The 19,493-nt window shown below is 40.0% G+C and overlaps 1 protein-coding gene across 1 annotated transcript in view; it reads left to right on the forward strand.

Annotated features, from left to right (window-relative positions):
* Ssh2 (slingshot protein phosphatase 2) overlaps positions 1 to 19,493 on the forward strand; it is a 345,428-nt gene that overhangs the window by 257,890 nt on the left and 68,045 nt on the right. The window contains exons 3-4 of the mRNA XM_004667880.3: positions 2,398 to 2,501; positions 6,942 to 7,006. Coding sequence (XP_004667937.1) covers positions 2,398 to 2,501; positions 6,942 to 7,006 — 169 coding nt within the window. The remainder of the gene's footprint in view (positions 1 to 2,397; positions 2,502 to 6,941; positions 7,007 to 19,493) is intronic.

Here is a 19,493-nt window from a genome sequence, read left to right on the forward strand (position 1 = left end):
AGGAAGCTCAGTGCCACAAAGACTTTAGAGAGTTGTTTATTGGTTTTGATTGTTTGTTTTGTTTGTCTGTTTTTTCAATGCTGAGGGACTAAACCCAGGACCTTGCACATGCTAGACAAGTACGCTACCTATGTTCTGTTCCTAGCTCAAGAATTTAAGCCAGGTGTGGTGGTGCACCCAGCACTTGGGAGGCAGAGGTAGGAGGATCACCATGAGTTCAAGGCCACTCTGAGAGTACATAGTGAATTCTAGGTCAGCCTGGGCTAGAGTAAAACCCAACCTCAGACAAAAATAAATTAAGATATCCATTAGATTTTCAAGTGGAAATGTTGAATTTCGTTTATAAAACACTTGTCAACCCTGAGTAGCAGTAGATACTACCTTAGATCCCTCCATTATGTATTTCTAAACTTGCCATTGATGACTTAAAAGTTCTGTTCTCCTACTCTTTTCAGGTTCTGTAATAATGAAAATTCTGTAAGAAAGAAAGGCTGGTTAATCCCATTGATAATGAAATGCTTTAAATATGTTTTCTGTGAATATCTATTTGTCTTATTTTTAAATAACATCTATCCTAAACAATAACTCTGTAGCTATATTATCAGCCACAACATGCATTCATTGTTAACATTCATAATGTTAACATTGGAGATTAACTCCTGGAAGTAAAACACATTTCCTGTGTGCTATTCTTCTTCAGTGTATGTAGAGATGCAAGTTAGAACAAAATTTTAATTTTAAAAAGTTTATAATTCACAAATAATATTTGTACATATTTATGGAATAAAATGTAGCATTTCAATATCTGTATACAGTGTTTATTGATCAGATCCAGTGACTGTCATACCCATATCATATTATATTTAGCATTTCTTTTTTTAATATTTTATTTATTTATTTATTTATTTACTTGAGAGAGAGGACAAGGCAGATAGAGAGAATGGGGTCCAGGGCCTCCAGACACTGTAAATGAACTCCAGATTCATGTGCCTTCTTATTCATCTGGCTTACATGGATCCTGGGGAATCGAACCAAGATCCTTTGGCTTTGCAGGCAAATACTTTAACCACTAAGCCATTTCCCCAGCGCACATTTATCATTCCTTAATGTTAGAAACCTCCAAAATCTTCTAGCATACTTATGGACTATAGAACATTAGAACTTATTCTTTGTGTACAAATGCACCCTATACCTATCTATACTCCTCAACCATCCTCTCTTCATAACTACCCCCAATTCTTCCCAGGTTCTTATAACTACTTTTTGGTGAAAATGAAGTTTTGAGATAACACTTATATACAGTATATATGTATTAGAAACAAGTGGGATTTTTTTTTTTTTTTTGCAAGCTTTGGACCTACTTATTAGTAACTAAGTATTGATATATTTCTGAGCTGAGAGTTAAAGTCAGTGATAGAGCAAATGTTTGGCATATGTAAGGTCTTGGGTTTGATCCCAGGGCCCAGCACCACAAAATTTTTAAATAAAAGAATAAAAGCTTATTCTTGGGGAGTGCATTTTATATCTGATCAAGGTACCATATAAACACAGATCTACTAATAGTAACTAATATTTAATTCAGGGCTTATTACTGTGAACCAACCACCATTTTGGAAAGTTGTATTTTCACTGACTTCTCACAACACCACCTCATTTTATTATCCCTGTTTTACAGATAAGGAAATGTAGGCCCCAAACAAATAGGAAGTAGAGCCAGCATTCAAACCAGGCAATCTGGTTCCAAAGCCTTTACACCTTTTTTTTTTTTTTTTTTTTTGAGGTAGAATTTCACTCCAGTCCAAGCTGACCTGGAATCTCAGGGTGACCTTGAACTCATGGTGATCCTCCCACCTCTGCCTCTTAAATGCTGGGATTAAAGGCATGTGCCACCATGCCTGGCTCTTTTGTTTATTGTTCAGAGCCTTTACTCTTAAGTATTATCATGTAATATACATACAATTGGAAGCTTTAATTTAGAAAAATTGTCTAGAGGGGCTAGGGATGTGGCTCAGCTGGTAGAATGCTAACCTGGCATGCACAAAGCCTTTCCCTCCCCAGCACCACATAAACCCCACATAATTGTGCATGCCTGAATCTAACAACACTCAGTAAGATTAGGCAAGAGGATCAGAATTTCAAGGTCATCCTCAACTACATAGTGAGTTCAAGGCCTTCCTGAGATACATATACATGAAGGAAGGAAAGGAGGGAAGGACAGAGGGAACAGTAGACAGGACTATATACATAACCAGTCTCTCTTGATTTTGTTGTTACTTCCTCCTGTAAAGTTGTAACTTCAGGATAGGGAAAAGAAGAGTAATCCTAAACTGAGTCTCCCTCATTCTTTTTAGTTTTCTTCCTTAAGTAACTGATTTTCTTTGTATTTTTTCCTTATAGCATCAGCGAGAGCTTTTTAACTGTCAAGGGTGCTGCCCTTTTTCTACCACGGGGAAATGGCTCATCTACACCGAGAATCAGCCACAGGCGCAACAAGCACGCAGGTAAATCTGCACACGTACCTTAATTCTTTTTTTTTTTTTTTCTCAATTTTTATTAACATTTTCCATGATCATAAAAAATATCCTATGGTAATACCCTCCCTCCACCCCCCCCCCACGTACCTTAATTCTTGCTTTAGTTTCCTTGACTTTTTTGTTCTAAAAGAAGACTGATCCTCTCATCCCAATTTTTCCAACAGTTTTTGTTTTCCTGTTTTGTTTTGTTTTGTTTTGTTTTGTATTATGGTTGTTTTGTTTTATTTTCAGCAATTGTTATAATTCAATCCAAAGCTTCATGCATGTTAGGTAAGCACTACCCCAGAGCTACACCCCATCCCTTGATGATTTTCCTGGGATTTTTTGTTTTGTTTTGTTTTTTTGTTGTTGTTTGAAACTAGGTCTCATGTAGCCCAGACTAGCCTCAAACTTGATAATGTAGCCAAGGATGATGTTAATCTAATCCTCCTGCTTCTACCTCCCCCAGGTGCTGGGTAAATTGGGCCTGCTTTGTGGTATGCAATAGTAAGTGGGGTCAGTAGCTTTAAAGTTCTTGGCCCTGGTTGGCCTTTTTTTTTTTTTTTTTTTTTTTTGCTAAACTTCCTAGTTCAGCTGCTACCCAGATTTCTACTTGTATTTAGCAAACTTAACACAGGCTGAATGGCTTGTGATTCAGACCAGGACAGAGTGGTAGTATAAGCAGAAATGCAGCTCACAGAAGCCACACCTTCACATAAGCTACTTCAGCTCAGCTCAGGATGGTAGCAGAACGGAGAACTGTTAATCAAGGACTATGATGTCAGCGGTACCTTCTTATACATGTTTCTTGAATTGCCTAAAGTTTTTTTCATTTTTAATAATCCGAGCTGCATTTAAAATACCCCAAAAACTGGGCTGAAGAGATTGCTCAACAGTTAAAGCACTTGCCTGCAAAGCCTAATGACCAAGTTCACTTCCCCAGTACCCAAATAAAGCCAGAGAGATACACAAAGTGGTGCATGCATCTGAAGTTCCTTTGCAGTGGCTATTGGCCAGGTGTAGTGGTACATACTTTTGATCCCAGCATTCAGGAGGCAGAGGTAGGAGAATCACTGTGAGTGAGTTCAGGCCAACCTGAGACTACATAGTGACTTCCAGGTCAGCCTGGGTTACAGTGAGACCCTACCTCAAAAACACAGCAACAACATAATTATAGCCAGTAGTGGTGGTGGCACATGCCTTTAATCCCAGCACTCAGGAGGCAGAAGTAGGAGAATTGCTGTGAGTTAGAGGCCACCTTGAGAGTTCATAGTGAATTCCAGGTCAGCCTGTGCTAGAACAAGACCCTACCTTGAAAAACCACACAAAAAAATTGTATTTTGAATGAATGTCTGCCAATATCTTAAAGGAATATGATGAAAAGACTTTAAAGTTAAACTAAAATCTGAAACTTAGGTACTCTCAGAGACATATCTAAAAAGATATAGGAGGAAGGATCTGTATGTGTGATCTGTGTATATTTAGGGGTGCATGCCTGCCACGTGTACTTGTGAAGGCGAGAGATCAGCCTTGGTGTATTAGTCCTCACCTTCTACCTTGTTTGCTGCTGCAAATGCCAGAACAGCTGGGGCTCAAGCTCTGGGGTTCTCCCACCACATGTTATACTGAATCCAGCTTTATGTGAGTTCTGGGGATCCAAACTCTGATTGTCAGACTTGCACAGCAAGCACTTTTAAGCCATCTAACCAACCCAGAAAGGATATTAATGTCAGTAGCAAATTGCCTCTATTAGTTCTGGAAGCAAGAGTTTAACAGCAGGAAATCATTCCTACCTTGCTTATAGCAATACTTTTTACAGCTAGTAAACCCAAACATCTGTGTACCCAGTTTACATAAAATAGTATGAGCCAAGGCCAGGCATAGTGGTGCACAACTTTAATCCCAGCACTTGGGAGGCAGAGATAGGAGGATGTCTTTAAAAAGGGGGGAAAAAAGCCTCACAGTAGGAGTAAGACTTCTGATTTTCATCTGACTTTTAAATAAGCCAACTGGATCTTTGTACCAGTAGTGCCTGGAGTAGGAACTTTGGCTATTATTTAGAGCTCTCATCCAGGATTTACATATCCTGGCAGTCTTTTCTCGGGGTTATTTTTAGCCAGATTCCATGTAACCCAGTCTGGCCTCAAATTCAATATGTAGCTGAGGCTGGCTTTGAACTCCTAATCCTCTCTGTTTCCAACTCCCAAGTACTGGGATTACAGGCATGTTACAACCATGCCTGGCTGTTTAATTCAATTGTAGCATATAACTAGTAGCATTTCATTGTCTGTACCTAATACTTTGTCTCCTCACACTTGTTCTTTTTTGTTTGTTTGTTTATATATATTATTTTATTTTATTTTTAGAGAAAGAGAATGGGCACGCCAGGGTCTTTAAGCTGCTATGAATGAACTCCAGATGTGTCCGCCCCCTTGAGCGCATGTGCAACATTGCACGCTTATGTCGCTCTGGCTACATGGGTCCTGGAGATTTGAACACACATTCTTAGGCTTCACAGACAAGTGCCTTAGCCTCTAAGCCATCTCTCCAGCCCTGATTGATTGTTTGTTTGTTTATTTATATTTGCAAGCAGGGAGAGAGAGAATGGGCACACCAGGGCTTCTAGCCTCTACAAATGACCTCCAGATGCAAGTGCCACTTAGTACATCCAGCTTTACATGGGTACTGAGGAATTAAATTCTTGCAGGCAAGTACCTTAACTGCTGAATCATCTCCCAGACCCTTCATTTGTTGTTGTTTTGGAGGTAGGGTCTTACTCTAGCTGAGGCTGACCTGGAACTCACTATGTAGTTGCAGGCTAGCCTCAAATTCACAGCAATTCTCCTACCTCTGCCTCCTGAGGGCTGTTCTTTATTTTTTTAACAGATTTGCTGAGATATAATTCACCCAGTTTACTAACTTAAAATACACATTCAGTGGATGTTAGTCATGCATTCACCATGACAATCTAATTTAAGAACATTTCATTACCCCAGAAAGAAACCACTGACAGTTATTCCCTATATTATTTGACTATTCTGCATGTTCTAGCATAATGGAAAGATTGCTCAGTGGTTAAGGCACTTGCCAGCAAAGCATAAGGAACCAAGTTCGATTCTCCACTACCCATGTAAAGCCAGATGCACAAGGTGGCACATGCATCTAGAGTTCATTTATAGTGGCTAGAGGCCCTAGTGTGCCCATTCTCATTCTCAATTCCCTCCCTCTCTCTTTCTCTCACTCCAGCAGATCACTATTTCCACCATTGTATAAAACTGAGGTTGAGGGCTAGAGAGATTGCTTAGTGTTTAAGGCATTAGCCAAAGGACCCAGGTTCAATTCCCCAGGACCCACGTAAGCCAGATGCACAAGGTGACTGTAGCAGACAGATTCAGGTTCGCTAAGATGAACTTCCAGACCAGGCACAGTTATGAAGGAAGGGATATTTATTGAAGCCTACAGATCCAGGGGAAGTTCCATAAATGGCAGAAGAAGCTGGCCTGCCTTCACAGGACCAAGCAGAGAGAGGACAAGCCAAAAGCAAAAAAGCTACACAGCACAGCATATTTCAGCAACTCCAGCTAGGTACACTTTGCATATCTTTAGACTGAAATCTGAAACCCACCACCACACCTTAAGAGTCACACAGTGATACTGCCTCCAGCCTGGTAGCTAAAGATGCAAACTACAAACAAATAAACAACTGAATATATTGGGGGCCATCTATTCTATTCAAATCATGACAGTGACACATGCTTCTGGAGTGACACATGCTTCTGGAGTTCGTTTACAGTGGCTGAAGGCCCTGGCGTGCCCATTTTTTTTCTCTCTCTTTCTCTCTCCTCCTCCCTCCTTCCCTCCCTCTGAAATAACATAAATTTTAAAAAATTCAAAACAACTGAGGTTGAGCTCAAGCACACCTTCCCTAGGATGGATGGGCACAAATAATGTGGCCTGGTATGGTGGCTCACACCTTTAATCACATTAGGGAGGCAGAGGTAGGAAAATGCCATGAGTTCCAGGCCAGAAAAAGGGAAAAAAAATCCTAAACTGGGCATGGTGGCGCTTGGGAAGCTGAGGTAGGAGGAGCGCTGTGAGTTCAAGGCTACCCTGAGACTACATAGTGAATTCCAGGTCAGCTTGGGCTAAAACGAGACTCTAACTCAAAAAAAAAAAAAAAAAGTGACCAAAACTAAAAGTTAGTATATAAAGATACAGTCTATTAATTCTTTTTTGATTTAAAAAGAGAATTAGAGAATTTAAAGGCATGTTCCACCATGGCCAGCTGTAATCTTATAATTTGATTTCTTTGTCTAATTAAGAGTTCTTCAGTAAACCAGACCTTTACCAGTCACAATGGTGGAAAGAATCGCCTGTATTGATATTACAATGGAAAATAATTATCTTTTGCTTTGTAAATTTTACCAGGTGATCTTCAACAGCATCTCCAAGCAATGTTCATATTACTCCGCCCAGAAGACAACATCAGGCTGGTAAGTTAGTGGTATCATCGTAACTTCCTTCCTAAAAAGACTGTCTTAAGCCACCCATAAAAGTTATTTATATTTGAACACAGCACTGGGAATTGTTTGGAATAGGAAAGAATAATAGCATCTCTCCATGATCCATCCATAAAGTTTACACTTTAGTTGTGGTATAAGCTAGTGTGAGGTGATGTCAAATAACTTCAGTGGCTCAAGACTTTCTAAAGCTCTAGCTTGTAAGTTACTGTCCATAATAACAACTGACATTCAGAAAAAGGAGAAAAAAACATGGAAATTTGACCTAGATGCAGGTTTTGTGTTAGATAGCAAAGCTTGAGTAGATCTTAAAAGATATGTTAAGATTTGAGTTAGCATAAAGAGATTATTCTAGATGAGGACATAACTTAAGCAAAAGTACACATAAGAAGGAACAGGTATAAGAGCAATGACAAAAGATTGAGTCAGGAGATGGGCTTAGATTCTTCCTAACCATATGTTACAGGACAAGTTACCTTGGGCTGTCGGCCCTTTTCCTCATTTCCTGACTGCTCACAGTTGACAAGATCAGATGGACATGAAAACAAAAAGTAAAATGCTACTTTACTTTAGGAAGGAGTGAAGTAGGCAAATGCAAAGGAAGATTAACTTCTCTCAACTAGAGATCCAAAATGCAGCTCACAGGCTACACAAGATATATAAATATTACACAATATTTTTTTTGTTAGCCAGATTTTTTTTTCTTTCTTTTTTTTTTTTTTTTTTTTTTGGTTTTTCAAGGTAGGATCTTGCTATAGCCCAGGCTGACCTGAAATTCACTATGTTCACTATGTAGTCTCAGGGTGGCCTTGACCTCATGGCTACCATTCCTACCTCTGCCTCCAGAGTGCTAAGATTAAAGGCATGTGCCACCACACCTGGCTTATTAGCCAGAATTTTTTTTTAACGCATGTTCATTTATTTATTGTCTGTGGCTGACTTTACACTGAAAACAAGATAACCAAATAGTTGTGACAGAGACCAAGTGGGTCATAAAACATAAAATATTTTTATCTGGCCCTTAACAGGAAAGGTTTGCCAACCCTTAGGCTAGATACTCAAATTTTTGTGACCATAGTTGGCCACACCTAGCATCAGGTCCACTTCGAAGAACATAAGGCAGGAAACACAGCAGTATCTGCCTGTAGAAAATCTTCAGAGTTGTCCCAGAGCTGAAATGTCATAGGATATGTCCAAACTGTCTAGGAATATTTATTAGCCATAATTTTAAAGCTAGATGATGTCATTTAAAAATCCAAATCTGGGGGCTGCAGAGATGGCTTAGCGGTTAAGGCACTTGCCTGCAAAGCCAAAGGATCCAGGTTCAGTTCCCCAAGACCCATGTAAGCCAGATACACAAGGAAGCACATGTATCTGGAATTTGTTTGCAGTGGCTAAAGGCTCTGGGTGCCCATTCTCTCTCTCTCTCTCTCACTCTTCCTCCCCATCCCTCCTCTTTTTTGTTCTCCCTTTCAAAAAAATTATTTTTTAATTCCAAGTCTGGGAATTGAGAACACAAATTTCTAGCAGTGCTAAGATTTTATACTCACATGGCTAGACTGGCATGGAGAAAGATCCCACATGCATTCCTAGTTTACTGTAACCCTGTCACATACTCTCTTCTCTTCTGGACACTTGAAGCCTTATCATCATTATTACATTGTTGTTACTTTTCTTCTTCTTACAAAAACATAAAAATAAAAGTGGTATGAATGCTTAGCATAATGACACTTGCCTATAATTCCAACATTTGGTAGGCTGAGGCAGGAGTATTGCCACAAGTTCAAGGCCAACCTGGTCTACATAATGAGATCCAGGCCAGCTAGGATACATGTCCTCCCAAAAAAAGGGGTGTCAAAGGAGATGACTCAGTGGGCATATCATTTGCTCTACAAGTCTGATGACCTGAAAGGTGAAAGGTGAGAACCAACATGAAAGGTTGTCCTGACCTCCACATGCATGCCGTGGCATGTCTACCTGCATGCACACACATTTACATACACTCACAAAGTAAGAAAAAATAGAATCAGCCTGAAATTTGAAAGTATTTCTAGGGCTGGAGAAATGGCACAGTGGTTAAAGGTGTTTGCTTGCAAAGCCTGCCAGCCTGGGTCCAATTCCCCAGTACTATGTAAAGCCAGCTATACAAAGTGGTACATGTGTCTGGAGTTTCTTTTTAGGGGCAAGAAGCCATGAAATGCCTTTCCTCCCTTCATCTCTTTTTCTCTTACTTTGTTTCTCTCCCTCCCTCCCTCTATCTCTTTCCCTTTCCATCTTTCTCCCCTTCCCTCCCTCTGTTAATAAGTTTATTTTTAGATTTTAATTTTTATTAATTTATTTGAGACAGAGAGAAGAAGAGAGAGAGTGAGAATGGTTGCACCAAGACCTCTAGCCACTGCAAACAAACTCCAGACGCATGTGCCACCATGTGCATCTGGCTTACGTGGGACCTGGAGAATTGAACTGGGGTCATTAGGCTTCACAGGCATGTGCCTTAACTGCTAAACCATCTCTCCAGCCCCTGTAAATTTTTTTTTATTTTTTATTTTTTTAAATTTGGGCTGGAGAGGTGGTTTAGCAGTTTAGGTGCTTGCCTACAAAGCTAAAGGACCCAGGTTCAATTCCCCAGGACCCACATAAGCCGGATGCACAAGACAGTGCATGTATTCAGAGTTTATTTATAGCAGCTAGAGGGCCTGGTGTGCTCATTCTCTCTCTTTCTTTCTCTCAAATCTAAAACATTTTCTAAAAATTTAAAGTATTTTTACCCACTAGTTCTCCTGTGTCACCAGCTGTTCTAGGTTAAGATGGTATGTAAATTTAATTAGAGCCACTAACACATTAAGTTCAGATAATGGATCTTACATTTTGCCCAGGAAGAGAGAGGATGAGTATAATGTAAGATTGAGTATGGAGAGTTGATCAAGCTTCTGAAATCTGATATATAGTGATACTTCACTTACTGATTAAATTTTATCTTTTGTCTCAAATGTTGCCTGTGTGCCTCCTTTTTTAAAGTTTGTTTCTTTTTTTAATTTTTTATTTATTTATTTGAGAGCGACAGACACAGAGAGAAAGACAGATAGAGGGAGAGAGAGAGAGAGTGGGTGCGCCAGGGCTTCCAGCCCTTTAAAGATTTATTTTTATTTATTAAAGACAGAGGGAGAGAGAATGGGTGCGCCAGGGCCTCTAGCCACTGCAAATGAACTCCGGACACATGCACCACCATGTGCATCTGACTTACATGGGACCTGGAGAATCAAACTGGGATCCTTAGGCCTAGAGTGGCCTTGAATTCATGGTGATCCTCCTACCTCTGCCTCCTGAGTGCTGGGATTAAAGGTATGTGCTACCATACCCAGGCTCAAAGGGTTTCTTTTAATGTCAAAAGTAAGTTTCTGAACATAAATTAGTGACCATGTAAAAAAGGAGGCAGGGCTGGAGAGATGGCTTAGCGGTTAAGCGCTTGCCTGTGAAGCTTAAGGACCCCGGTTCGAGGCTTAGTTCCCCAGGTCTCACGTTAGCCAGATGCACAAGGGGGCGCACGCGTCTGGAGTTCGTTTGCAGAGGCACACAGGCAACATTTTTTAAAATATTTTTTAAATTTTTATTTATTAAAGAGGCAGATAGAGAATGGATACACCAGGCCGTCTAGCCACTGCATACAAACACTAGATGCATGTGCCACCTTGTGTATATGGCTTTACATGGGTTCTAGGGAATTTAACCTGGGTCCTTTGTCTTTACCAGCAAGCGCCTGAATAAGCCATCCCTCCAGCCCCTTTTCACAGTCAGTTTAAATTGTTTTTATTTGATCAATATAACGTGACCTTCCTTATCTTTCCTAACTAATGTTGGACTGAAGTCTAACTTGTCAGATATTAGGATAGCAAACCCTGCTTGTTTTCTAGACCCATTTGCTTGAGACACCATTTTCCAACCTTTCATCCTAAGATAGTGTCCATCCTTTGTAGAAAGGTGGGTTTCTTGGAGGCAACATTGAAGAGTCCTGCTTTTTAACCCAGTCTGCAAACCTGTGTCTTTTGCTTGGGGCATTGACGCCATTGATATTAAGAGTTATTATTGAAAGGTGTGTGTTTATTTTTGCCTTTTTTTGATTTGTTTTGTAGTTCTTCTGGTTTTACCTGTGCTCTCTTGTATTAACTAGTATTTGAGTATGGTTTGTTTTTTCTAGGTTCCTTATATGTGTGCTTTTCTTTCTCTTCAGCTTGAAGGATGCCTTCAAGTATTTTCTGTAGAGCTGGCTTTGTCTTCAAATATTCCTTTAGCCTGCTTTTGTTGTGAAATGTCCTTATTTCTCTGTCTATTTGAATGGATAGCTTTGTAGGACAAAGTAACCTTGGTTGACAGTTGTTATCCTCCAGAACTTGGAATACATTACTCCAAGCCCTTCTTGCTTTTAAAGTTTGTGTTGAGTAATTTGCTGTGATCCTGATGGGCTTGCCTATGTATGTGATTTGATTTTTCTCTCTGCTTTCAATATGTTCTCTTTGGTAATTTAATTATAATATGGCAAGGAGAGGTTCTTTCCAGGTTTTGTCGGTTTGGTATTCTAAAGGCTTTCTGTGTCTGCATTGTCATCTCTTTCCCAATTTGGGGGAAATTTTCTTCTATGATTTTTTTTTTAATTATTTATTTATTTGAGAGCGACAGACACAGAGAGAAAGACAGATAGAGGGAGAGAGAGAGAATGGACGCGCCAGGGCTTCCAGCCTCTGCAAACGAACTCCAGACGCGTGCGCCCCCTTGTGCATCTGGCTAACGTGGGACCTGGGGAACCGAGCCTCGAACCGGGGTCCTTAGGCTTCACAGGCAAGCGCTTAACCGCTAAGCCATCTCTCCAGCCCTTCTTCTATGATTTTGTTGAAAACGCCTACTATGCCTTTGGAGTGAAATTCTTCTCCTTCTACTATACCCTGAATTCTTATGTAGATCTTTTCATAGTCCCCAAATAGCTTGAAATTCCCATTCATTTTTTCCTATTAGTTTGTCTTTCTCTTTGTTGGGCTGTATTAGATCTACCACCTGGTCTTCTAGTTTAGATATTCTGCCTTCTCCTTCATCCATTCTACTGGTGAGATTTTCTACAGAGTTTTTCTTTGTTTGTTTGTTTTGGTTTTGTTTTGTTTTGTTTTTTTCAAGGTAGGGTCTCACTCTAGCCCAGACTGACCTGGAATTCACTATGTAGTCTCAGGGTGGCCTCAAACTCATAGAAATCCTCCTACCTCTGCCTCCCGAGTGCTGGGATTAAAGGCGTGCGCCACCACACCCGGCTCTACAGAGTTTTGTAATTTTATTTCATTGACTGTTTTTCATTGCTAGTAATTCTGACTGTGTCTTCTTTGATTCCTTTGATTTCCTCTTTAATTTCTTTGGACATATTTATAATCATTCCTTTGAAATCTTTCTCCGGCATTTCCTCTAAATCAGTCTCAGTGGAGGTCATTTCTGATGCATTCATACTTTTTGGTGGATTTGTATTGTCTTGATTTTTTTTGTGTTTCTTGTGTTATAATATACATATTTTTGCATCTTTGGTTGATTTAATGCTTGGATTTTCTAATTAGCTGCAGGGTTTTTTGTTTGTTTGTTTGGTTGGTTGGTTGATTTTTCGAGGTAGTGTCTCACTCTAGCCCAGGCTGACCTGAAATTCACTATGGAGTCTCAGGGTGGCCTCAAACTCACGGTGATCCTACTTACCTCTGCCTCCTGGGTGCTGGGATTAAAGGTGTGTGCCACCATGCCCGGCTAGCTGCAATATTATTAGATGTATCAATCATTCTGATGTTACATATCTTCAGGGGAGGAACTTAAGGTGCTAGGTGTGGCTCTTAAGACTCTTAGAATATCCACAAAAGTGACCCTAGATGTTGGGTTTGCCTATTATGAGAGTATTCAAGTAGGCTTATTGGAGCAAAATATTGGCAGGTTCTAAAATTTAACTAAACAATGTATACATTCTATGAAAAACAGCACAGAGTATTTATGCAGGAATAGGTATTATGACAACCAGATTCTCTAAGAAAGTCATAGTCCCTTAGGATGTGTGTTTCCCCACACCCTTAACCCTGTCAACTAGGAGGCTAAGATTTCTGGTCTGCTGAAGGTTCCAAGTCAGCTTGTGACCAAGTGAGTCCTTTCCCTAATGAACAACAGAAAAGGAAACAAAGGCACTATAAATCAGGGAGCAACAAATCACAAGCCCCAAATATAGCTTATTTAAGAATGGCAAATCTAGCCAGGCGTGGTGGCGCACGCCTTTAATCCCAGCACTCGGGAGGCAGAGGTAGGAGGATCGCTGAGAGTTCGAGCCCCCCCTGAGACTACGAGCCCCCCCTGAGACTACAGAGTGAATTTCAGGTGAGCCAGAGTGAGACCCTACCTTGAAAAGCCAAAAAAAACCAAACAAACAAAGAATGGCAAATCTGACCATCCATCAGATTTAACACATAACTTATCCTGACATGGAAGGTACAATTAGTACTTCCGGTTCAAGCCTATATACCAGGCTTATTTTGCGGGTACTGACCTGGTGTAATTCCAGTTACCGTTTGGGATTGTTTTGATCTCAGTTATGCTATGCTCCCGCTTGGGTCCTTCTTTGCTTCACTGTGTGTGGGCTCAGGTAGGTTGGCTGAGTCGCTGAATCACTGTTCTGGTAACCTGTGCCAGCTGCCGTGTGCTGTGCATGTGAGCTTCCTTCCCCAGCTCTTTGGTGCTTGTTGGCACTTGTACTGGCGGTAGGGGAGGAGAGGCTCTGGTTGGTGGCTCCAGTTCTCCCACTGGTCCACGTGATCCTCTTCCTTACTAGCTGCTCCTCCATTCTTCCCTGCTGCCTTCCCTTGACATAGCTTGAGTTTGCAAGCAGGCCTGTGTGAGTGGAGAATCCCCTGATCTGGCTTTGGCTGTGGCCACAGAACTGGTGGTATCACCACTGGAGCCACTTCTGCCTGTTTCTGTGGGCTCTAGAGCCTCTGGATTTCTCCTACTTCTCTGCTATACTTCATAATTTCTTATACACCGTATTTTTTAGTAGAAGAATGTATTTCACTGGATTTTTTTTCTTTGTTTTTTGTTTTTGGGCTTTTTCTCCCCTAGTCTCCTTTGGCTGGTTCCTATGCTGCCATCTTAACCAGAAGTCTCAGGTGTGTCTTGTCTGCATTTCTTATATACTTGTTACCCAGAGTCATTTACAGAGTAAGGATATCTAACCACTGAGCCATCTCTCTAGCTCTTACAGTTCTTTAAAAATGAACAGTAGGGCAGTGCAGCTCTTATAGCATTAATATTCTAAAACACTAATTTTTCATACCATAGAGTACTGCAGAATCACTTAGAGAGCTTTTTAAATTTTGTAGTGAGCCTGACGTGGTGGTACGTGCCTTTAATCCCAGCACTCAGGAGGCAGAAGTAAGATCACTGTGAGTTCAAGGCCACCCTGAGACTACATAGCGAATTCCAGGTCAACCTGGACTAGAGTGAAACCCTACCTCGGAAAAAAAAAAAATTTTTTTTTTTTTGTGAATTCCAGGTCAGCTTGGGCTAGAGTGAGACTCTACCTCAAAAAAAAAAGGAAGGAAGGAAGGAAAGAAGGGGGCAGGGGAGGAAGGGAGGAAAAGAAAATCTAAAAAACAAAAATTGTTTGCATGATTGTATGTCTGTCTGTATGTATGTGTGTGGGGGTAATGGGGCAAATTGAACATGAGGTGACAGGCTTTGGAAGCAAATGCCTTTAGCTGCTGAGCCATCTCCCCATCCCAGGAGCTTTTCTTTTTCTTTTTCCTTTTCCTTTTTATTTATTTATTTATTTTGGTTTTTCAGTTTTGCCACTCACTGTAGCTGAGGCTGACCTAGAATTTACTCTATAGTCCCAGGCTGGCCCAGAATTCACAGTGATCCTCCTACCTCTGCCTTCTGAGTGCTGGCATTAAAGTTATGTGCCACCAAGCCCATCCAAAGAATTGCTTTTTTTTTTTCTTTTTTTTAGTTTTATACTCAGTGAATACAGTCAAGTTGATACCATTGTTAGCCTCCTCCCTGTCCTCCCTCCTCCACATGGACCCTCCTTGTTGGGGTATATGGGTCATACATTGTGGGGTTAGCCATCAGTTATGGGTAGGAAGAAATGTCTCTATGTACCAAGAGTTTTTTTTTTTAACCACAAATTACTGGACACCATTGGATCACTGGATACAATGATCACTTGAATTTTTTTGAATTAAAAAGAAATTGGGGGGCTGGAGAGATGACTTAGCTGTTAAGGCATTTGCCTGCAAAGCCTAAGGACCCCAGTCCAATTCCCCAGGTCCCATGTAAGCCAGTTGTACAAGGGGGCGCATGCATCTGGAGTTTGTTTGCAGTGGCTGGAGGCCCTGGAGTATCCATTTTCTCTCTCTCCTCCTCCTCCCTCTGTCTCTAATACATAAATAATTTTTTTTTTAATTAAAATTTTTTTTCCAGGCTTTTACCTGGAACTCACTCTGTAGTCCCCGGCTGACCACAAACTCATAACCATTCTCCTACCTCTGTCTCTGCTGGGATTAAAGGCCTGTACCACCAAGCCCCCATCCTCATTTTTATTTTTAACAAATTTCTAAGTGGTGCTGATACTGCTGGCCAAGAAATCACACCATAGGTACAACTCTACTAAAACCAGTAATTCTACTCACTTGCACATATTGAATGCCCAGGAGATATTTGCTAATCAGTTCTGAAGTTTTTGTGGCTTGTTAAAGCTAAAGTAAGATCTATATGATCACTCATTGTATCTTTTCTCACTGATAACCACTTTGGTTTGAACCCTTAAATACTGAAATAATTTACTATATGAGGCTTAGAGAATGAAGGGTAAAGTTAGGAAGGCAGTTTCAGCTATATTACTTTTATTCTTTAAATATTTTTATTTTTATTTGATAGAGAAAGAGGCAGATAGAGAGAATGGGCACACCAGGGTCTCCAACCACTGCAAATGAACTCCAGATGCATGCGCTACCTTGTGCATCTGGCTTACATGGGTTGCAGGCAAACATCTTAACTGCTAAGCCATCTCTCCAGCCCACTTTTATTTTTTTGAGACAAGGTCTCATGTATGCATTACATTTATAAAGTATAAATTCAGAAAATGTGACTGATGTCTCTGAATTAATTCATAATTCAAATGAACAAGCCATTTTACAGTTGTTTTGAATAATTAGAAACACATAGTCATTATGTTTCAGATTATTGAGTGAGTCATCTTCAAGAAAATGAGTGAATGCATTGTATGGCTTTGGACAAATTAGCACTTTTCTAACTGAAAGGGGCATTTGTAGACTCAAAGCAAAGGCTTTTCTTCTGAGTTAAATTTGGAATGCTAAAACCCTTATCTTGGGACTTGTACATAAGGTTAAAAGTTTCATAGCTAATTGAATGTCCTGCCTTTTTTCTGGCTTTTTCCTTCCCCTTCTTTTCTTCCTTTCTTCTTTTTCTCCTCTTCCTCTTAATAAGCCAACCAAACTCCACATTTTGCTTAATGCTTGAAAACAGGATAAAACCATTTTTTTTTTCCTTCAGGAAGTCAGCTTTCCAAACACAGGTATGAAACATTGATTTCAGTACTTCAGAAGGCAGTAGCTATTGGTTGTATAGTACTCTTGCACATTATCAGATGCTTATTTGATTTTTAAAAATAGAATGGTAAGCCAGGTGTGGTAGCGTACACCTTTAATCCCCGCATTCAGGAGGCAGAGGTGGGAGGATCACCATGAGTTTGAGGCCACCCTAAGGCTACATAGTGAATTCCAGGTCAGCCTGGGCTACAGTGAAACCCTACCTCCATAACTCCCCCAAATAATAAATAATAAATAAATTTAAAAATAGAATGGTAGATTAATAATTTTCAGTGAATTCAATAATGCTCTTAACCACAGCTGAGACCTGAGAATTTTGCCAAATAATTTTAGAAAATAAGGGTTTTTTTGTTTGCGGGGGGGGGGGGGTTTGTTTTTTTTTGTTTTTTGGAGGTATGGTCTCGCTCTAGCTCAAGCTGGTGTGGAATTCACTATTTAGTCTCAGGGTAGCCTCAAACTCATGGTGATCCTTCTACCTCTGCCTCACGAATGCTGAATTAAAGGTGTGTGTCACCATACCAGGCTACGTGATTTTTAATAATATGTTGCTTTTTCTTACAATGAAAGTGTTTACTTTTTTCTAAATAAATGTGAATGTATTGTGTGGGTTTTTGTTTTATTTTCTAAGCCAGGGCATCCAAAGCGGAATAAAGATGAATTCACTAAAGCCCACACCTGAGAAGACCTTTCTTGGCAGTTTGAATAAATACCCTTCCATTCTTATTTTGGTGGTTTTAGGGGTGGGAGAGTAGATAAGTAAACTAGCACAAAGCTGCTTAATTTTGTTTTGTATTTTGTAAAAATAAGGTAAATACTGTCTTAACCTACTTTCACAGTTTTATCATGAACTATCTTTCCACATTGGTAAATTAACCATGGGATTTTGAGGAGATGCACTGGTAGAGGTTGACTCTGCTGGGAATCAGACCCAGGCCTTCTGTGCCTGCTAGACAAGCGTTAAGCCAGTGAGTCATATCTCCAGCCCTTAAATTGTGGTCTTTAGTGGCTATACAGAATGTCATTTATAGATTTTTTTTTTAATTTCAGAACTTCATAGACTTAAACAGGCTTTTTTAAAAATACTTTTTGTTCATTTTTTATTTATTTATTTGAGAGCGACAGACACAGAGAGAAAGACAGATAGAGGGAGAGAGAGAGAATGGGCGCGCCAGGGCTTCCAGCCACAGCAAACGAACTCCAGACGCTTGCGCCCCTTGTGCATCTGGCTAACATGGGACCTGGAGAACCGAGCCTCGAACCGGGGTCCTTAGGCTTCAAAGGCAAGCGCTTAACTGCTAAGCCATCTCTCCAGCCCCAGGCTTTTATTTTAATCTAGAGATTTCCTCAATCTAATCTGTTTCTTTTGAAAACTATTCTTTATTTGCATCTAAAGTCTATTTTAATCTTAGCTATTGGCTTTCCTTTGTTCTTTGGGTTAGAACTTAATATTTACATACTTTTGAAACCTTTTGCTGTGATGGATTGGGCTTGCTGCCTGTCTAGACATTGTATCTTTATAGTGTGGCTTCCCTGAGGATAAACATTACATGTCGGAGCATGATGTAAGACTCTTGATGAAAAGAAATTAAAGGCAAAGGTGTGGTGTATGTTTAAGGATGACTATTTCCTCCTTAGATGATGCCGAGGAAAGAAATCTTTTCCTTCTACCAGCTAAGTTCTATGAGCTGCCTATGCTTATGTTAAGCATTTAAATTAGAGAGTAAGAATTTTAAGGTCATTCTTCGAACGATGATCTTTGAAAGTGGGTTGAATTGGCCCTAAGATTACTGAATCCCATTCACCTGAAATTTAATAGAATACCAAATTTTAGGCAATAAATGGGCTTTCTTGGAATACTTATCTTAGTTGTGATTGTTGCCATGTTTTTAAACCCCAAATACTATTTTGTTTGTGCAATTATGGCCTTCTTTAGTGTGCTTTTCACTGAGAACTTTAGTTTGTTAATCATATGCACCAGAGCTGTCTCTTCAGTTATTTATGCCCAAGTTCTAGAGACTGGGAAAGTGTTGGAAATGCTGTCATTTTCAATATGTGGGTATTATATACAGACTGTCATTTTTTTTAATTATATTTCCCTGATTTGCTTGATAAGTTTTCAGATTCTGCTAATCTTTCTTCTAACAAAGTAAATCTCAAACTGAGAAGAGGAAGAATGGCATATGTTCCTTAACCTAGAATTTTGAAGCTTGGTGTTTCAGAGAGTTCTCATCAGTGTTGAATCTTGGCTTCTAATTAAAGTTTTACTTTCTATTAGCAAATATGTATTAGCTGCTGTACATTCTGTGAGATCCCTGGGATTGAATCCTAAGTACTCTCAGGTACTGTTCTTCCATAAAAGAATTTGGCTGGAGATATGGCTTAGTGGTTAAGGTGCTTTCCTGCAAAGCCCAAGGACCCAGATTCAACTCCCCAGAACCCATGTAAGTCAAATCATAAGATGCACATGCATCATTTGCAGTAGCTAGAGGTCCTGGCATGTCCATTTTCTTTCTTTGTCCGTCCCCCCCCCCCGCCTGTCTCTGTCTCCTTCTTTCTCTCTAACAAATAAAAAGAAAATAAAAGAAGCATAAAATTGAACAAACCTAAAGGTGCCTGTTATTCAAGCCTAAGTCAGTGTGATGTGGCTGGGTTTTTTTCCCCACTAGGTTTAGGGTCTTCTGTTATAATTAGATTAAGCAAGAAAGAGCCAGACATTTGAAATGTTCTTAATAATATAAGTAAATAAGTCTTTTAAAAAGAGACAACTGAGGGGGCTAGAGAAATAGCTTAACTGTTTAGGCACTTGCCTGCAAAGCCAAAGGACCCAGGTT

Source organism: Jaculus jaculus, chromosome 9 (assembly GCF_020740685.1).
Source record: "Jaculus jaculus isolate mJacJac1 chromosome 9, mJacJac1.mat.Y.cur, whole genome shotgun sequence".
Classification (NCBI taxonomy): Eukaryota; Metazoa; Chordata; class Mammalia; order Rodentia; family Dipodidae; genus Jaculus; species Jaculus jaculus.